At 39.2% G+C, this 18,016-nt stretch overlaps 1 protein-coding gene across 3 annotated transcripts in view; it reads left to right on the top strand.

Annotated features, from left to right (window-relative positions):
* Window positions 1-18,016, top strand: part of ampd1 (adenosine monophosphate deaminase 1 (isoform M)) — a 43,944-nt gene that overhangs the window by 14,466 nt on the left and 11,462 nt on the right. For all 3 annotated transcript variants that reach the window (XM_057855748.1, XM_057855742.1, XM_057855732.1), the window contains exons 2-7: window positions 3,888-4,053; window positions 7,996-8,137; window positions 9,949-10,114; window positions 15,067-15,286; window positions 15,507-15,636; window positions 15,716-15,910. In XM_057855748.1, the coding sequence (XP_057711731.1) occupies window positions 3,902-4,053; window positions 7,996-8,137; window positions 9,949-10,114; window positions 15,067-15,286; window positions 15,507-15,636; window positions 15,716-15,910 (1,005 nt within the window). In that variant the 5' untranslated portion in view covers window positions 3,888-3,901. The remainder of the gene's footprint in view (window positions 1-3,887; window positions 4,054-7,995; window positions 8,138-9,948; window positions 10,115-15,066; window positions 15,287-15,506; window positions 15,637-15,715; window positions 15,911-18,016) is intronic.

The raw sequence follows: 18,016 nt of genomic DNA, 5'->3' as shown, positions 1-18,016 counted from the left end.
CCGAGTTACCTGATTTTGAGAATCTGTAGATATCGAGTCCCGATCCGAGACCGGGACAAATAGTTTTAAACATGTTAATGTGCCACCTTCATAAAGCAAATTATCATTAAAAGAGAATAATGGAGAAAAACGCTTGTGTTTATTAAATGACTCATTGAGGGAGTTCACTCAAATCCACTCACGCTTTGACGCTCACGCTGCTGAGAACAGCCTCTCACTTACACAATGTTGCCCACAGCACACTACCGCTAGTGTTTAACAAGCTAAACGATGATTGACACATTTGTTGTTTTTTTCTGTTATGGTAGAGCTACCTACTGTAGCTTCTCTGACAAAATCAAAGCTACAAACCTGTTAATCATTGTTTAACTTTAAATAGCTAACTCTGGGGAATTGCTGACCAAGAAAGACAGAAGCAGGGAGGGTGATGGGCTGTACGAGCATGAATTTTTAAAATGAAAAACCTGATCTCTTTCACCCAATTCCGATCCTCTAAAAAAGGTCGCGATCGGCCCAATTTCCGATCACAAGATTGGGTTGGACATCCCTAATACATAGAGCATGTGTTGCCTTCATTATAAGGTTTGTAATTTTTTGCGGCTCAAGACATTTTTGGGGGGGGGGGGTTTGCTGACAGGGGCACTCACAGCAGGGGGTGCTGAGGATCTTATTTTGTTTTTCCCATCCAAAAACCGCGGTTTTGGTCCAAATTTGTCATGCGCGCGCCTTTTCTCCATACAATGCCTGCACAATGGCAGTACATATGCATACAGGATAGTTTAGGTAATACTAATAAGCTACTACAAAGACAGCGTTCTATTTCACTTACAGTGTGTGTTGGAGTTTTTGTATTGGCAATAAAAGCGCTCGTGTATTATAATGCAAATTATAATACAATAATTATAATGCAGTTAGACACACAAACACATTTGAAAACTAAAGGGTCCAATAAACCTTGGTTTAACCCTTAGATGCACAAGTTACTGGACCCTACACTCTTCCATAAGTGGGTCAAAAATGACCCATATTAGAACCAATGTGTTTTTATGCCATTTTGGTGAAGAATAGTCACTTGTATATTAATTAGTATGATATTTAAAGCCACAAAAGAATGATTTCATGCTTGAAATATCTTTTGATTCAATTAAAAGTTTTTGAAAAAAAAAAAAAAAAAAACAGAACAGCAATAGACTTCATCCTTCCTTGTATTTTATCATCAATGATGAAGCGCTCCCATCCATCTTTTTGGTGAGACAGCGGTGCTAAGCCCTTTTCTGAGGATATTGTGGCTCTTTGTTCTGCCCTGGGTGGGAGGTAATTCTCTCTAGTAAGAACCCTGCCAACTCATTCTGTTGACCATGATTTGGACACTTTCCTCTTCAGAGGACACATAAGTAGAATCTTATGGGTCAGATTGATCCTGTTCAGTTGGATTTCCAGGTGGACAACTGCCACTGCCACCTGGACAATAGTCTGGGTCCTCATCATCAGAAATTTCGGACACTTGAGTCCAACCCCGTCACTGCCTCTCCATCATCCAACATCTGTAGGACCATTTCAGCTGTAAATCTAGCACAAATCTGATTTTTTCGTGTTTTTCCGACTCGACTGAACGGGGAAAGTCGCATAAAAGAGGACCATTTTCAAATTTGATCCAGGTCACTTTCGTATGTGGTTAAAATCCCCTCCAAACCACATTTTTCCAGAATATGGCTGCGGTCCGAACTGTCAAGTCCCCCAAATTGGACTTCATGCAGCAATTAACATCAGCAAAGAGCGAGAGAGACAGGGTGCTACGGTAGTGATGCAGCTGTGCATTAGCGTTAGCGTCTAGGTTGAACGCAGCTTTTGGGGAAGGAGCAGGCTTGACAACAATCATAAAAAAATAAAATGAGTTGAGAATAAGCCTGACAATGCTCGGTTTTCTCTCTGCTCCTTGCTCAGCGCATCACGTACTGCGAATTAGAGCGTATGTGTGATACTTGAATAGCCTCAATGGACAAGGGCAGTCTGAACGGGTTCGCCCAAAAAAACAGATATGACAAAAAAAATCTGAATTTTGCATTAGGACCTGCGGTATGAACCTAGCCTTAGTTAGCTAGCTAGTTATGAAGTAGGTTAATTTGTTGATAAATAATAATAAAGAGTCATGAAAGACACACACACAAAATACTATATGGACATAATACTTACAGTACACGTATCAGCTCTTGCTGTGTAAAATAATCTTCTTAAGGGATGTCACTTTTTACATACCTAGTCTGTGTGGTCCACGGTAAATTTATTCCTGACAACCAAAGTTGATAAGAATGAAAGATTCCCATTGGATTCCATAGAAAGTGCATGTGGGTCATTTTTGACCCACTTGTGGAAGCTTAGGGTAGTCATACAAAAATGACAATTTCTTCAAATGGATAAAACGTTCATCAAAAATTTGAATGGCATTATATCAAAAACATGTTTTTTGAGGAATACCTGCAATATAAATTGATAACAATTTTTCATTCCGAAGATATTTTAAGAAAACAACCTCACCGGGTCATTTTTGACCCACTTATGGATCTAAGGGTTAACACCCGCATTTCACAACACCCAAATAAATTGCTGACACATATCTTAACAGCGCTCTGCACGGCGGCAGCTCAACAGCAACAACAGACAATAATGTAACTACAAAGTTAAAAATCCTATTGTTTCAATATGTTTTATTTATTGATTTATTTTTAACAACGAAAACAAAATCTATCAACTTTTTTTTTTTTTTTTAATCACTTACCACGCCACTGGTAGCCGACCGCTGATGTAGGGAAAGTAAGACATGCTAATTGATATGTGACCGAAAATTCTGTGCCGAAAACTCAGCCAAATTGCATTTTCGGTTTTTGGTTAAAAGGCCAAAAGTTTACCACCGAAAAGTGTGAAGAACCTTAGTCCTCATGTGATGATGTCATCAAAACATGGCGAGCTAACACTACTGGCTCACAGCCAACATGTTCATAGTGGAAGTATTTTGAGATATCAAAGAAATATATCAATTATTCAATTAAGGAAAATAAAAAAATAATTTTGCTTCATCGCTGCTACACGCTCGTTTTTTCACCACTTAAAATTTTCAACTCTAACAAAATAAATTTTAAAAAAATGAATACAGTAATTCTATGCAAAATACACAGAGCGCTTATTCGAAAATCGGCATCAGTTATTTATGGAAATTCACTATTCACGCTGGGCTATCTATGCCCTAAAAATATTTGGTTTCCATCATACATGGTTTTCACCTTTTTTATTAGCAATGGTGTTAGTGTTTGCTGCATTAAAAAAAACCTAGGGAGATATTTGATATTGGTGAACAGCATTGTTCCATATTCCCAGTCACTATTCCTGGGTCAAAATGTACAAGTCCATAACTAATAACGCTTTTTTTTTTTCTTTCCAACTAATCTCTTTTCTAACCCTCTCTTTTTTTTTACCTTGGGTGGTCCTACTTTCTTGCCGGTCATGATCAGGTCAACATAGTAAGTATGGAGGGTGAGACGTGGTCCTTTTGATCACATGGGCTATAGTGGAATGGTTGTCTCTCGTGTGGAAATGTAGACAATTTGCATGTAGGCCATTGCTGCATCTGTAGCAGGCATTGTGAGATTGTACTGAGGCCATCATGTTGTGCATCGTCATTATTGTCTTAAGGTATCTCTCTTCCTTTCTTTCTGTTCATACCATTTTTGTGTCATTTTGGCCATGTCTTGATAGCATATTATCAGAATTGTGCCTGATAGGACTGCAGTAGCTTTTTTTTTTTTTTTTTAAGCATAGTTCTGCATGACAGAATGAGGAACCGGGAATGTTTCTATGCACTTACCTGCAATGGTGTCATTGTTGTCCACCAGAGACCGATGAGAAGATGCGGGCCTTTGCCGAGCAGGTCTTCGCATCTGAAACCAAAGGCGAGGACGTCCGAGATGAGATTTCGGTGTTTGACGTGCCCGATGACTGTCCCATCATCCACCATGAAATGGCACACCACTTGCATGCTGACGATGATCTTGAGAAGCGGTGAGTTTGTCATCCCAAAAGGAAAAGATATACTGTATTTTTTGGACTATAAGCCACTACTTTTTACCCTCATTTTGAATCCTGCAGTTTATAGTCCAGTTCGGCTAATTTGTTGATTTATTTGTATGAACAAGTAATACTATATTTGACAGCAGTGTCGTAAAACTGCCATAAGACCATCATAATCAAGACATGACACTATCATGGGCATTAATGAATGCTTATGACAGATGTCCTTATGTGTCATCTGGCAAATAATGTCACTAACTCCATTTATGTCCACTTCTGTTCTTTTACATCCATTCAAAAGTGAGATCATTTGCCGGATGACCCAAACTGACATCTGTCATCAGCATTCAGTAATGCTCACAGCAGTGTCAATTCATAATTAGGTGGTCTTACAACAGTCCTATGGTGCTACTATCAAATAAAGTGTTACTAAATATCAAAACTAGCAATTAATAAAACAACTGGAACAGAAGTAATAATTAGCACAGACATGAATTTTGATTGTTATTTACATCTAACGCTGCAATGCATGCTAGGAGGCACGTTGGACGACAGTAGTGTTGACAGCAGGTGGCAGCAAAGGTTGACTGTCTCACCCAAGAGAGCAGTGATGGCCAAATGAAGCTTGTTGAAGCAATAAAACTTTGCAGCCAATTGGTTCAAAGCTTCATGGTGGTTCATTTGGTCTTATGAGTCTTATGCTGCCGCTGTCAAATAAAGTGTTACTGGTTAATATCTTTTGGTGTAAATATCCCATAATACAGTGAGGACAGCTGCGGCTAATAGTCCAGTGTGGCTAATCTGTGAACTAATGCCGTTTTCGTCTCAAATTTGGTGGGTGGAGACTTCTAGTCAGGTGCGCCTCAAAGTCCAAAAATTACGGTATATACAGTGCCTTGCAAAAGTATTCGGCCCCCTTGAACCTTGCAACCTTTCGCCACATTTCAGGCTTCAAACATAAAGATGTAAAATTTTAATTTTTTGTCAAGAATCAACAACAAGTGGGACACAATCATGAAGTGGAACAAAATTTATTGGATAATTTAAACTTTTTTAACAAATAAAAAACTGAAAAGTGGGGCGTGCAATATTATTCGGCCCCCTTGCGTTAATACTTTGTAGCGCCACCTTTTGCTCCAATTACAGCTGCAAGTCGCTCGGGGTATGTTTCTATCAGTTTTGCACATCGAGAGACTGACATTCTTGCCCATGCTTCCTTGCAAAACAGCTCGAGCTCAGTGAGGTTGGATGGAGAGTGTTTGTGAACAGCAGTCTTCAGCTCTTTCCACAGATTCTCGATTGGATTCAGGTCTGGACTTTGACTTGGCCATTCTAACACCTGGATATGTTTATTTTTGAACCATTCCATTGTAGATTTGGCTTTATGTTTTGGATCATTGTCCTGTTGGAAGATAAATCTCCGTCCCAGTCTCAGGTCTTGTGCAGATACCAACAGGTTTTCATCCAGAATGTTCCTTTATTTGGCTGCATCCATCTTCCCGCCAATTTTAACCATCTTCCCTGTCCCTGCTGAAGAAAAGCAGGCCCAAACCATGATGCTGCCACCACCATGTTTGACAGTGGGGATGGTGTGTTCAGGGTGATGAGCTGTGTTGCTTTTACGCCAAACATATCGTTTTGCATTGTGGCCAAAAAGTTCAATTTTGGTTTCATCTGACCAGAGCACCTTCTTCCAGATGTTTGGTGTGTCTCCCAGGTGGCTTGTGGCAAACTTTAAACGAGACTTTTCATGGATATCTTTGAGAAATGGCTTTCTTCTTGCCACTCTTCCATAAAGGCCAGATTTGTGCAGTGTACAACTGATTGTTGTCCTATGGACAGACTCTCCCACCTCAGCTGTAGATCTCTGCAGTTCATCCAGAGTGATCATGGGCCTCTTGGCTGCATCTCTGATCAGTTTTCTCCTTGTTTGAGAAGAAAGTTTGGAAGGACGGCCGGGTCTTGGTAGATTTGCAGTGGTCTGATGCTCCTTCCATTTCAATATAATGGCTTGCACAGTGCTCCTTGAGATGTTTAAAGCTTGGGAAATCTTTTTGTATCCAAATCCGGCTTTAAACTGCTCCACAACAGTATCTCGGACCTGCCTGGTGTGTTCCTTGGTTTTCATAATGCTCTCTGCTTTTTAAACAGAACCCTGAGACTATCACAGAGCAGGTGCATTTATACGGAGACTTGATTACACACAGGTGGATTCTATTTATCATCATCGGTCATTTAGGACGACATTGGATCATTCAGAGATCCTCACTGAACTTCTGGAGTGAGTTTGCTGCACTGAACGTAAAGGGGCCGAATAATATTGCACGCCCCACTTTTCAGTTTTTTATTTGTTAAAAAAGTTTTAATTATCCAATAAATGTTGTTCCACTGCACGATTGTGTCCCACTTGTTGTTGATTCTTGACAAAAAAATTAAATTTCATATCTTTATGTTTGAAGCCTGAAATGTGGCGAAAGGTTGCAAGATTCAAGGGGGCCGAATACTTTTGCAAGGCACTGTAAACATTTATAAAGTTCATATCGATTTTATCTGGAACTTGTATGGAAAGAATGTGACATTCAAACCACATCTTCGATCCTTAGTAAATTTGTACAATATGAAACTTCTACAGTATAATTTGGGAACTTAAAAGAACAATAGTTGACAGGAATTGCACATAGTGGATATGTGTAAAATCAAACTTATTCGAGTTAGAAAACCATCAATGAAACTAAAATCTTGCAAGTATTATAGAAAACAAAATAGGTGCAGTGGCACATATATGATATATTGAAATAAAAAAACAACAACATAACAACAGACTACTAAAATTAATTTGTTGTTTTGGCACGTAGTAACACGAATGTTAAAGTTTGCATTTTCCCAAAGACAAGTAGCTTATTCTCTCTTAACCATTTGATTTTCTTAAAACAATGGGTAATACATAATATTTTAGCAATTGCAGTAATCCCTTGCTACTTAGCGGTTTGACTGTCATGAATTCTAGACTAAGCGGGACGAATTCCTAAAAAATATTTTTGTGAGTTTTTTTGTACTTGGTAACATGAAAATTGTCTTTTTATTCACATTTCAACAACATATTTCAAAATTGTGAGTTAAATAACAAGGTTTGGCATAAAATTCTTTCTCAGTTTTTCTTTGCATCACAAAATTTGCCAATTTTATCAAAAATAAATAAATAAAATATCCTGCTGATTTCCGGGCATTCGCAACAGACAGAGATTGAGGAGGGGCGTTCTACCCCCCCACCCCCCCACCCCACCGGTGGCGAAAAATGTTATTGCATGTAGTTGTGTAATTGTCTTTCCTATAAATTAATTTTAAGGGGAAGTTCAGAATTTTTTACATGAGGCTTTATCGGGGCTTTATTTAGTCGGTGGAAATGATTCAAACAAATTCTCTGCAGTTTGTTAGTTATTTGTTAGTTTCAGCGCTCCGGAGGGGCTAAGCTACCACGGGTAAATGTTGCCTGCTTAGCATACCAATAAAAATGAACATATGCATGCATGAGAATCACCCATGACCCATGCCATCTATGGTGTTGGCTATGTTTTCAGGATAAAGATATTAATGCGAAAGTGGCCATTTTCAAGAGTAAACAAAAGTATGAGACTTATAAAGATTTATTACTGGAAGTGATGTAAATTCATAGGTTAGTTCTATTTCTTTTCCATATGGGATGCTCTTCGTTTTGTACTTAATATAGGCCTAAGGTATAAAATATTCTTTGTTGTACCTTTGTTTTACACAATTTAATTTGACTCATTTGTATACATGCACGTGTCATATTCCGCTTATACCCCGTTCTGGGATGCATTTTCAGACATGTCGTTATTCACGAACACACGTCAACTCTTCATTGGTTATCAAAAGTGAGACTTATTGATTATTGATTCGACTCTACTTCAACAGCAAGCGGCGCTTTCGCGGTATGCCCAGACCTGATGCCCAAACATCTGCAGCCAATGTAGTGTCAACCCAAGTGGACACACCCACCTATCTGGAAGTGCCGGACTTCCAAAGAGTCGCCATCATTGGAGACTACGCCTCTGGGGTACTGTGCACTATATCATTCGCATTGTTTACTGCCAGAATATTAAACATGCGAAAACTTGCCAGATGGAGACATAGTCTCCATCAACGCCAATCCTTTCAGTATTAAACTACAGTTTTAGATTTTATTATAAAAGGAAGCACATTAAAGTACCTTTTATTGTTGATTTTTCTTTCTCTTATAACTCACACTGGTAAAACTTGAATTATGTTTCTAACTTGTGAATGTGATATAAGTTTAGGAAAATGTGATCTTATTTTTCCATTGTAAATGTAGACTGCTGCCAATGCTTAATCTTGGCTGGATCCAAATGAAATTGGATTTAGCTTTTCAGCTTCCGATTTTGCGTACATACGTAGGTAATTTAGTTGACGGAAATACAAACAGAAATTAAACAAAACTATAATTTCCACAATTGACCTGATATTTTGTCTGTTTACACTGCTATTTACGTCCTTAGATTCTTATCAGTGTTTTATTTGAATACTCTGGGGGAAAAAAATCAACTCATATAGATTATATAGAACGACGTAGTCTCGATATAAACAGTATGTCCATCAATGAGCAGTAAGTGTTGCTGTGAGGCACATCAACTTATCTTCCCTTGCCTAAGTGTTTTACACAAAAACTTTTAATCGGGTTAATTATGGATTAAAAATTAATTAATCGTAATTAATCGCAATTCAAACCATCTATAAAATATGCCATTTTTTTCTTGTAAATTATTGTTGGAATGGAAAGATAAGACACAAGACGGATATATACATTCAGCATACGGTACATAAGTACTGTATTTGTTTATTGTAACAATAAATAAACAAGATGGCATTAACATTATTAACATTCTGTTAAAGCGATCCATGGATTGAAAGACTTGTAGTTCTTAAAAGATAAATGTTAGTCCAAGTTATAGAAATTTTATATTAAAACCCCTCTTAATGTTTTCGTTTTGATAAAATTTGTAAAATTTTTAATCCAAAAATAAACTAGTAGCTCGCCATTGTTTATGTCAGTAATTACACAATTCTCATGGTGCTGAAACCCATAAAATCAGTAGCACCAAAGCGCCAGCAGAGGGCTACACAACACCAAAAAACACAAGTAACAAGTGGACATTACACTGTGCTGTCATTTTAATCTGTTTGAGCAGGGCATGTGCGTTAAATGTGTGAAATATTTTAACGTGATTAATTTAAAAAATTAATTACCGCCCGTTAACGCGATAATTTTGACAGCCCTACTTGCAACACTTGCATTTATGCGTTGACATAATTGTGACATCTACACTTACTAATTAGCAACAGGCTAACAGCAGATACAGTAGTTGTAGTAAATAATATTAAAGATCATCATAATTACAATCATCATCCTACCTAACAACAATATCAAAGGCAACAAGTCATTTCATGCGCAAGATTTTAGCTTTAGTATTTTTTGAACACCGGACACATGAAAATGCAGGGATAGGAAGAACATACCTTCCATAACACAGCGGCAACATGGCTGCAAAAACACCCGGTCTTTGTGGTGTCACGAGCTTGGTTCCACATCTGCCTTCATGAACATGTTGCCAAATTGTATTTCCAAATTGTCCTTTTTAAGGGATGTTGATAAGTAATGTTACTTCAGCTCCACTGTTGTTTTGGATGGCGAAATTCTAAAACGGAAGTTGCTTGCAGACATAAAGGAAGTAAAGCGGAAGTACCTCGGAAACTTGTCTATATAAAATTAGATCAAAAAGGCTACAAAAAAAAAAACAATCACAAAAATCCACTATTACTTTGAAAGATACACATCTCTCTTTTCTTCAGGTTACCATGGACGACTTTGAGCTGTCCTGCAAAGGTTTATACCGTGCGTTGACCATCAGAGAGAAGTACATGAGGCTAGCCTATCAGCGTTTTCCAAGGACCGCCTCGCAGCACCTCCGCGATATTGAAGGCGAAACCTTCAAGGTCGAGGACCAGGTGCAACCTGGTGAGGATAATGTCGTATTGTAGCTAGTTTTCCAACCTATAGAACAGTGGTTCTTAAAGTGTCTGTGGCAGCATAAAAAAAAAAAACTTAAATAGCATTATTATGCGAATTCAAATAATATTTTGAGAGGATTACAACAACGAATACAACAATTTGCCAAAGTCCAGATGACGAGAAATTAGCCTTTTAATCTGCCGTTTAGGCCCGCCTGTCATTACAGCGCTCTAGCGTCCCCAGATGGATGATATCGCAAGGTCACGATTTCAGCTGATTTAGAATTCGGCCCATTGAGGGGGAAGATTCAGAACGGGGAAAATGCGACAGAGAGCAGCAAAATGTCAATATCGTTTTAATCTCTTTACTCCAATATTTTTTACAGGATATTGTTTTTATCTAAGTATTTTTCCCCAATTGCTAAATAAATGGGATGGTCATGACAAATAACGGTCTTGTGCTAAATGGAATATGAAATATTAAAAATGCATTTATTCAGAACGACAGGGCAAAATTACTGCATAACGGTCAAAACTGCCGACTTTTTAACCTCCCAAACGGGGATGCCACCGGAGTTAGTCCGGCTGTTGTCATTTCCCTGCCCCGGATTTGGAGACGCAGGAAAGAGCGTATCCAAAACAGGAGGTGAGACAGCTAGCTGACGTGCTAACCCGAACTGAGCAGCTTTTCCAAGCATTTTTCTTGCCTTTCGAAAACGAAGAATCACACAAAACTACACCGACTCATGTCACAGACGGAGGTGGGGTTGATTGTCTTCACAGATCGGCCAGGCCCCGGTAGTGAGCAAGTTGCGGCTTGTCGTTCACCTGCTGCGGGCAGGGGTGCTCGTTGCCGGGCAAGCAGCTGGAGAATGACCGCCGAGCAGTTGTTCCAATCATTTTTGCCTGTCGAAAACGAAAAATCACACAAAATTACCCCGACTCATGTCACACACGGTGGCGAGGGTGACAGTCTTCACCGATCGGCCAGGCCCTGGTGGTGAACAAGTTTCGGCTCATCGTTCATCTGCTGCGGGCAGGAGTGCCGGGGACGCAGCTGGAGAATGACCACCTGACAAACCGGCCGACGTCAGAGGAACGCGTGGCTGCCCGAGCCCAAGATGAGGATAGTTGTCTACTGGAAGGCAGACGAAGAGGACTGAGGGGGTGGAAGTGACCATGGTGTGAGACAAGCTGCTGGTCGTCGGCCGACTGGCCTTCTCGGTGGACAGGCCGCATTGTCACCCACAAAATGCAAGCCACCACCTTATTCAAACGTGTACCATGATCCCAGTATTTGACATAATACAAAACACGTAGTTTACTCACTTCCTCGTCGGTCCAATGGTCCCACAGTTGTCAGACTTGTTTTGGCCATTCTCCGCAGTGAACAGGAACTTTTTGAAACACACAAAGGCTCACACGCCTCTCTCTGGTGCAGCAAAAAAAGCCTGCAGCACATTGGGCTGGCGTAATGCGAAAAATAAACGAATTAATCTGCAAAATCAGCTGAATCCGCAGTCCTTCTGCATGCAATATAGTAATGGCTGTATTGTGAGGTGGTGACCCGGCTGACGTCACATTCGCATTCTTCCACAATCCAGGAAGTCACTCATTTTCATGGCGAGGGATTAAAAAAATTGGAATCAATAAATAGCTTCCACACACATCCAAGTGGTCCATTTCATTCAGGAGCATAAAATACTGCTTGAAATGTGAAATGAACATGCTTTTTGCTGTCATAAGCACTAAACTTATTAAATGTACCGAACTCCACGGGTTTCACATGAGCATTTACCCAACCCTTCGGAATTCACTACTGAAGCACCCTACCCACCCCCCAAATTCAAACGGATATAGCTAAGCTAGCGAGCAAATTCCTGTTGAAATTTATTGAAAATTTCAAATTTATTTACTACAAATGAATTTGGTGTTTTGCAGTTAATTTTCGCATTGGAAAAGGAAAATTTATGTCTACATTATTTTATTTTTTATTTATTTATTTTACTTTTAAACTCTTCTGTTCAGCTGCTTAGACACGCAGAATAAGAATCTGAGTATACTTATGGTCTGAACCGCTTTGATTTATCACATGGGAGTTTCAAATACTCCCATAGTGGTTGTTCATCATGTCTACATTCTCATTGTATGGTCGCATCCTTGCATCGCATACTATTTTCATGGCGTAAAATGTGATGCAAATGTTTTTGTTTATTTTCTGCGCAGTGCATGCTGCCTGTAGGTCTGATACACTTACTCATACCAAGTGTGAGCCAACCTTCCACTTAGCAAACCACTTTCTCCTTCCATTAGATAGAGGGCTAGAAAGCATCCCAGTCCAAAACCTAGTCTAAAACGATACTTGGCTTTCGTCAGAGTGTGAAAATAGGGGCCATTTGTGTCTTAACGTCCACGGATGGACTTACTCACCAAACCCTTGGAGTTCAATCGAACCCAGGTTAAGAACCACTGCTCTAGAATGATGAAATGATTACGTAACCCTTTCATGCAGAAATTACATTTTTTTTAAAACACATACAGGGCACTCATTTAACTCATTGTCTGTAATTGACGGCACTATACTTCCAATCCATTTTCACTTGGGGGGATCGAATGATCGAGGTTCATACACGCCTCCCAGTCAAAAAATGTATTGGATGCCTAGCGTCATCAATGACGTTGATGACGCTAGAAAAAAAACAACAACTTTAGAGTGTTACATGAGGCCATGACCAGAGTTTATTTCAATTATTAATCCATTTTAATTTAATTGATTTAGCATCTATACAGTCGTACCTCTACTTACGAGTGTCTCTACATATTAAATTGTCAGGTTAAGACACACCTCAACGGGATAATATTGCCTCTTGTTAAGAAAGAAATTTCAGGATACGAAAGGCAAAATACAGTATGGGCGGCTACTGGCAGCTCCCAGAGTTTACAGAAAGTAACATATTTATAGCTGCTCTGCCATTGGCTATTTTGTAGCATTCCAGGCATCCAATTGGCTAAGAGTAAGTCTAATGCATATATATGTGTGTATCCCAGCATCCTCTTCATTCGCCACTCGTGTTCTGACAGCTTTACATGAGTGTATTAACGCTTCTTTTTTAATCTAGTCTTGTTTTTTTCCATTATGCACAACATTTATTTTAGAAGTCATGTGAAAAAATGAGGACACCCCATTAAATATTCAGTTCTTTTTATTAAGAGATGTTCACATATCAATGTCTGATCTTATTTTTCTTTATCTCTGGAAAAAAAAAAGTGATTTAATTGCAGGTAAACAACAAAAAATAACATTGTTTTACTCATTAAACCAAATATATCAACAAAAAGGCATATTCTAACTGAGGAAAAAGGACACCCTACCACCTAATAGCTAGTGTTACCCCCTTTGACTGAAATAACTTCAGTCAGTCAGAAATAACTACTTTTTGTAGCCATCTACCAATGCAGAATACTTTCAACAGTGACTGACTGTTGAAGTGAGAGAAAACAGCATGGTGCGATCAAAGGAGCTGTCTGAGGCCTTCAGAAAGAAGATTGTAGATGCATATGAGTCTGGTAAGGGATTTCAAAAGATCTAAAACGAATATGAAATCCGCCAATCCTCTGTCCAGAAAATAGTCTACAGGTGAAGGACATTCACAACAATGTTTGGCATACACCCAATACAGCATTCCAGGAAAATAACCTCATACCAACTGTGAAGCATGGAGGTGGAAGTGTCATGGTTTGGGGATGCTTTGCTGCAGTAGGACCGGTCCAGCTCACCATCATAGAATCCACCATGAATTATATCGTGTATCAGAGGGTGCTTGAGGAACATGTGAGATCATTTGTAAAAAAAAAAAAAAAAAAAAAAAAAAAAAAAAAAACTCAAGCTGAAGTGAAAATGGACCAAGCAAAATGACAATGCAGGGCAGACCAGTAAATCCACCAAGAACTGTCTGAAAAGGAATAAATGGAGAGTCTTGAAATGGCCGAGTCAAAGCCCAGATCTTAATCCCATTGAGATGCTGTGGGGTGACTTGAAACTGGCTGTACATGCAAGAAACCCCTCAAACATCTCACAGCTGAAAGTATTCTGTGTTCAGGAATAGGGCAGACATTCCTCAGACCGATGTCAAAGACTGGTAAATGGTTACAAAATTCGTTTCACGTTCAAGTTATTTCAGCCAAAGGGGGTAACACTAGCCATTAGGTGGTAGGGTGTCCTAACTTTTTCCTAAGTTAGAATATGCGTTTTTGTTTATATATTTTGGTTAATGAGTAAAACTATGTGAATTTTTGTTGTTTACCTGCAATTAAATCACTTTCTTTTCCAGTGATAAAGAAAAACAAGATCAGACATTGATATGTAAAAATTTCTTAATAAAGAACCGAATATTTATTGGGGTGTCCTAATTTTTTCACAGTATGTTAATTGTGCAATAATCTAATTGTAACGTGTATTTGTTACATGTTATGATGTATTTTTATGCTTTATAAAAGATTTATGTCTGAATTTTGGGGATTTTGGAATGGTTTAGCGCATTTACATGGAAAACGCGTCTCTACTCATGGAATTCTCAGTTTACTAAACTACTTCCAGAAACAATTAGTTTTGTAAGTAGAGGTACCACTGTAATTTGTAAATGTGCGTAGTTATAATTGTATAAAAATAAAATACAAATACAATAATGTTTAATCAATAAAAAAAAAATATATAATAGCTAATATCTAAGTTTTTTAATGACCAAAAGTAATATTTGCCCTAATAAAGTCTTAAGGTTCGCGTTGATACCGGCGTTCTACATGAAAATTCTATTAAGAAGGGCAGTTGACTTGATTTGTACTTTTCGTATGAGTAATGCAAACCTTTCTGTTTATTTTTCTCACCAATATAGCAGTTGCTTTTTGTTCTCTGTATTTGGTATAACATTTAACATTTTCTATCAATGATGTTTTTTCCAGTTTTCACACCCCCACCGAAGGATGGAGAGGATCCATTTGAAACAGCAGACCTGCCAGAGAATCTGGGCTACGTTGCACGTATGAAGGATGGTCTCATCTATTTGTATGACGATGCCCAAGCTGCCGACAAACATCAGCCCAGAGACCTGCCATATCCCAACCACACTACCTTCATTGATGACATGAACTTCCTCATCGCTCTCATTGCTCAGGGCCCCACGTGAGTCTTGTCTTTGATTGGGTGTGACTTAAAACCAGTACGCTTAAATAGAAAAAGCTCTTAGGGAAATGAGCAATAAACAAATGAGATATTCGTGCAAGAATCCACTCCTTGTCTTCCGAATTGACCAAAAATTCGTATAAAATAAAGCTAAGATGTTTTCGTGGGCTCTTCCTAGCGTGTTCTCCCTTTGTTTATTTCAATGTCGGTTTATTTTCAGAAAGACATACACTCATCGTCGTCTGAAGTTCCTCATCTCCAAATTCAACGTGCATGAAATGCTGAATGAGATGGAGGAGATGAAAGAGCTGAAGAATAACCCTCACAGGGATTTCTACAATTGTAGGAAGGTAGCCATCCATTCAACAGAGCTTGGTTTGCTCCCCTCCTTTATCAGAGTTTTAACACGGGAAATATTTGTCTCATCAGGTGGACACACACATCCACGCCGCTGCATGCATGAACCAGAAACACCTCCTGCGCTTCATCAAGAAGTCATACCGAGTGGACGCTAACCGCATCGTGCACAATCTTAAAGGGAAAGAGGTCACCTTGAAGGAGCTTTTTGAATCCCTCAGCCTGCATCCATATGACCTCACTGTGGATTCGCTGGACGTGCACGCTGTAAGTGCATGACAGGAAGTGGTTATTGTGTATTTATTTTTGTGTGTTTTGTTATGTATCATCAGTGTTTATTATGTTCTAATTTTTTTTTAAATCTAGAAAATATCAATATACTACAAGGTGACCCAAAAAAAAGTTTACACTGCCATAATACAACTTAAATGCCATGTTTATTCAGCTTAGAATTAGAATTGAATCACAAATTATACATTATTGTAAAGAACATGTACAGTACACTCTATTTTTCAATGTGTCCTCCCTTAAGTGTCACAACAGCCTCCAGGCGTCTGCGGAACGCTTGACAGGTCTTCTTTATGTAGGATGCTGTCATCTTTTCCCAAGATCTAACAATGGACCTCTCCAAGGCTGCCACAGAAGTTTGTGGCTTCTTACAGGCACTGTCCTCCACAGTTGCCCATATGCTATAATCCAGGGGATTGAGATCTGGACTCTAGGGTGGCCACATAACACCTTGTCAATCAACTTTTTGGTCCGCACAGATCGTCCCTTCCAGACCCAGGTTTTCGTGAGGCTGTTTCAGTATCTTTCAGCTTCTTTTTAACTTTGTAGACTGCACATCTGGATATTCTCAGATTTGCTGCAATCTCAGTAGGTGTCAGACCGGCACGCAGCAATTCAGGTACAGCTAAAGTTTTCTTCATTTTCAGCAGAAGCACAGGAATTGTAGAGACGAGAGATTACCAACTGCATTGAGTGACCTTAATGTATCACTTAACCATGACAACCTATTTAGATATGTTTCAATGGCTTTTAAACAAGCAGTCAACTGAGTGTAAACTTTTTTTGGGGTCACCCTGTACATCAGCAGTCAGAAAAACATGGTTATACTGATTATTAATGTCTAATTCCCAAATGTATGTACACTGGAGGCCAAAAGTATTGGCACCCCTGCAATTCTGTCAGATAATGATCAATTTCTCCCAGAAAATGATTGCAATTACAAATGCTTTGGTAGTAATGTCTTCATTTATTTTGCTTGCAATGAAAAAGCACAAAAGACAATGAAAAAAAAATTAAATCATTATCATTTTACACAAAACTCCAAAAATGGGCCGGACAAAGTATTGGCACCCTCAGCCTAATACTTGGTAGCACAACCTTTAGACAAAATAACTGCGAAAAACTGCTTCTGGTTTCCATCAATGAGTTTCTTACAATGCTCTGCTGGAATTTTAGACCATTCTTCTTTGGCCAACTGCTCTGGGTCTCCGAGATTTGAAGGGTGCCATCTCCAAACTGCCATTTTCAGATCTTTCCACAGGTCTTGTAAGGGATTCAGGTCTGGACTCATTGCTGGCCACTTTAGAAGTCTCCAGTGGTTTCTCTCACACCATTTTCAAGTGTTTTTTGAAGTGTGTTTTGGGTCATTGTCCTGCTGGAAGACCCATGACTTCTGAGGGAGACCCAGCTTTCTCACACTGGGCCCTACATTATGCTGCAAAATTTGTTGTTAGTCTCCAGACTTCATAATGTCATGCACACAGTCAAGCAGTCAAGTACCAGAAGCAGCAAAGCAACCCCAAAACATCAGGGAACCTCTGCCATGTTTCATTGTGGGGACCATGTTCTTTTCCTTGAAGGCAATGTTTGTTTTCCTGTAAACTCTATGTTGACGCTTTTTCACTAAAAGCTCTACTTTTGTCTCATATGACCAGAGAACATTCTTCCAAAACGTTTTTGGCTTTCTCAGGTAAGTTTTGGCAAACTCCAGCCTGGCTTTTTTATGTCACTGGGTCAGAAGTGGGGTCTTTCTGGGTATCCTACCATAGAGTCCCTTTTCATTCAGACGCCGACAGGTAGTACGGATTGACACTGTTGTACCCTCGGACTGCAGATCAGCTTGAACTTGTTTGGATGTTAATCGAGGTTCTTTATCCACCATCCGCACAATCTTTTGTTGAAATCTCTTATCATTTTTTCTTTTCCCTCCACATCTAGGGAGGTTAGCCACATTGCCATGGGCTTTACACTTATTGATGACACTGTGCATGGTAGACATAGGAACATTCAGGTCTTTAAAGATAGACTTGTACCCTTGATATTGCCCATGCTTCCTCACAATTTTGCTTGTCAAGTCCTCAAGAC

The sequence above is a fragment of the Corythoichthys intestinalis genome, chromosome 2 (assembly GCF_030265065.1).
Source record: "Corythoichthys intestinalis isolate RoL2023-P3 chromosome 2, ASM3026506v1, whole genome shotgun sequence".
Taxonomy (NCBI): Eukaryota; Metazoa; Chordata; class Actinopteri; order Syngnathiformes; family Syngnathidae; genus Corythoichthys; species Corythoichthys intestinalis.
Note: the sequence above shows the minus strand (reverse complement) of the source record. Positions and strands in the feature narration are given on the sequence as shown.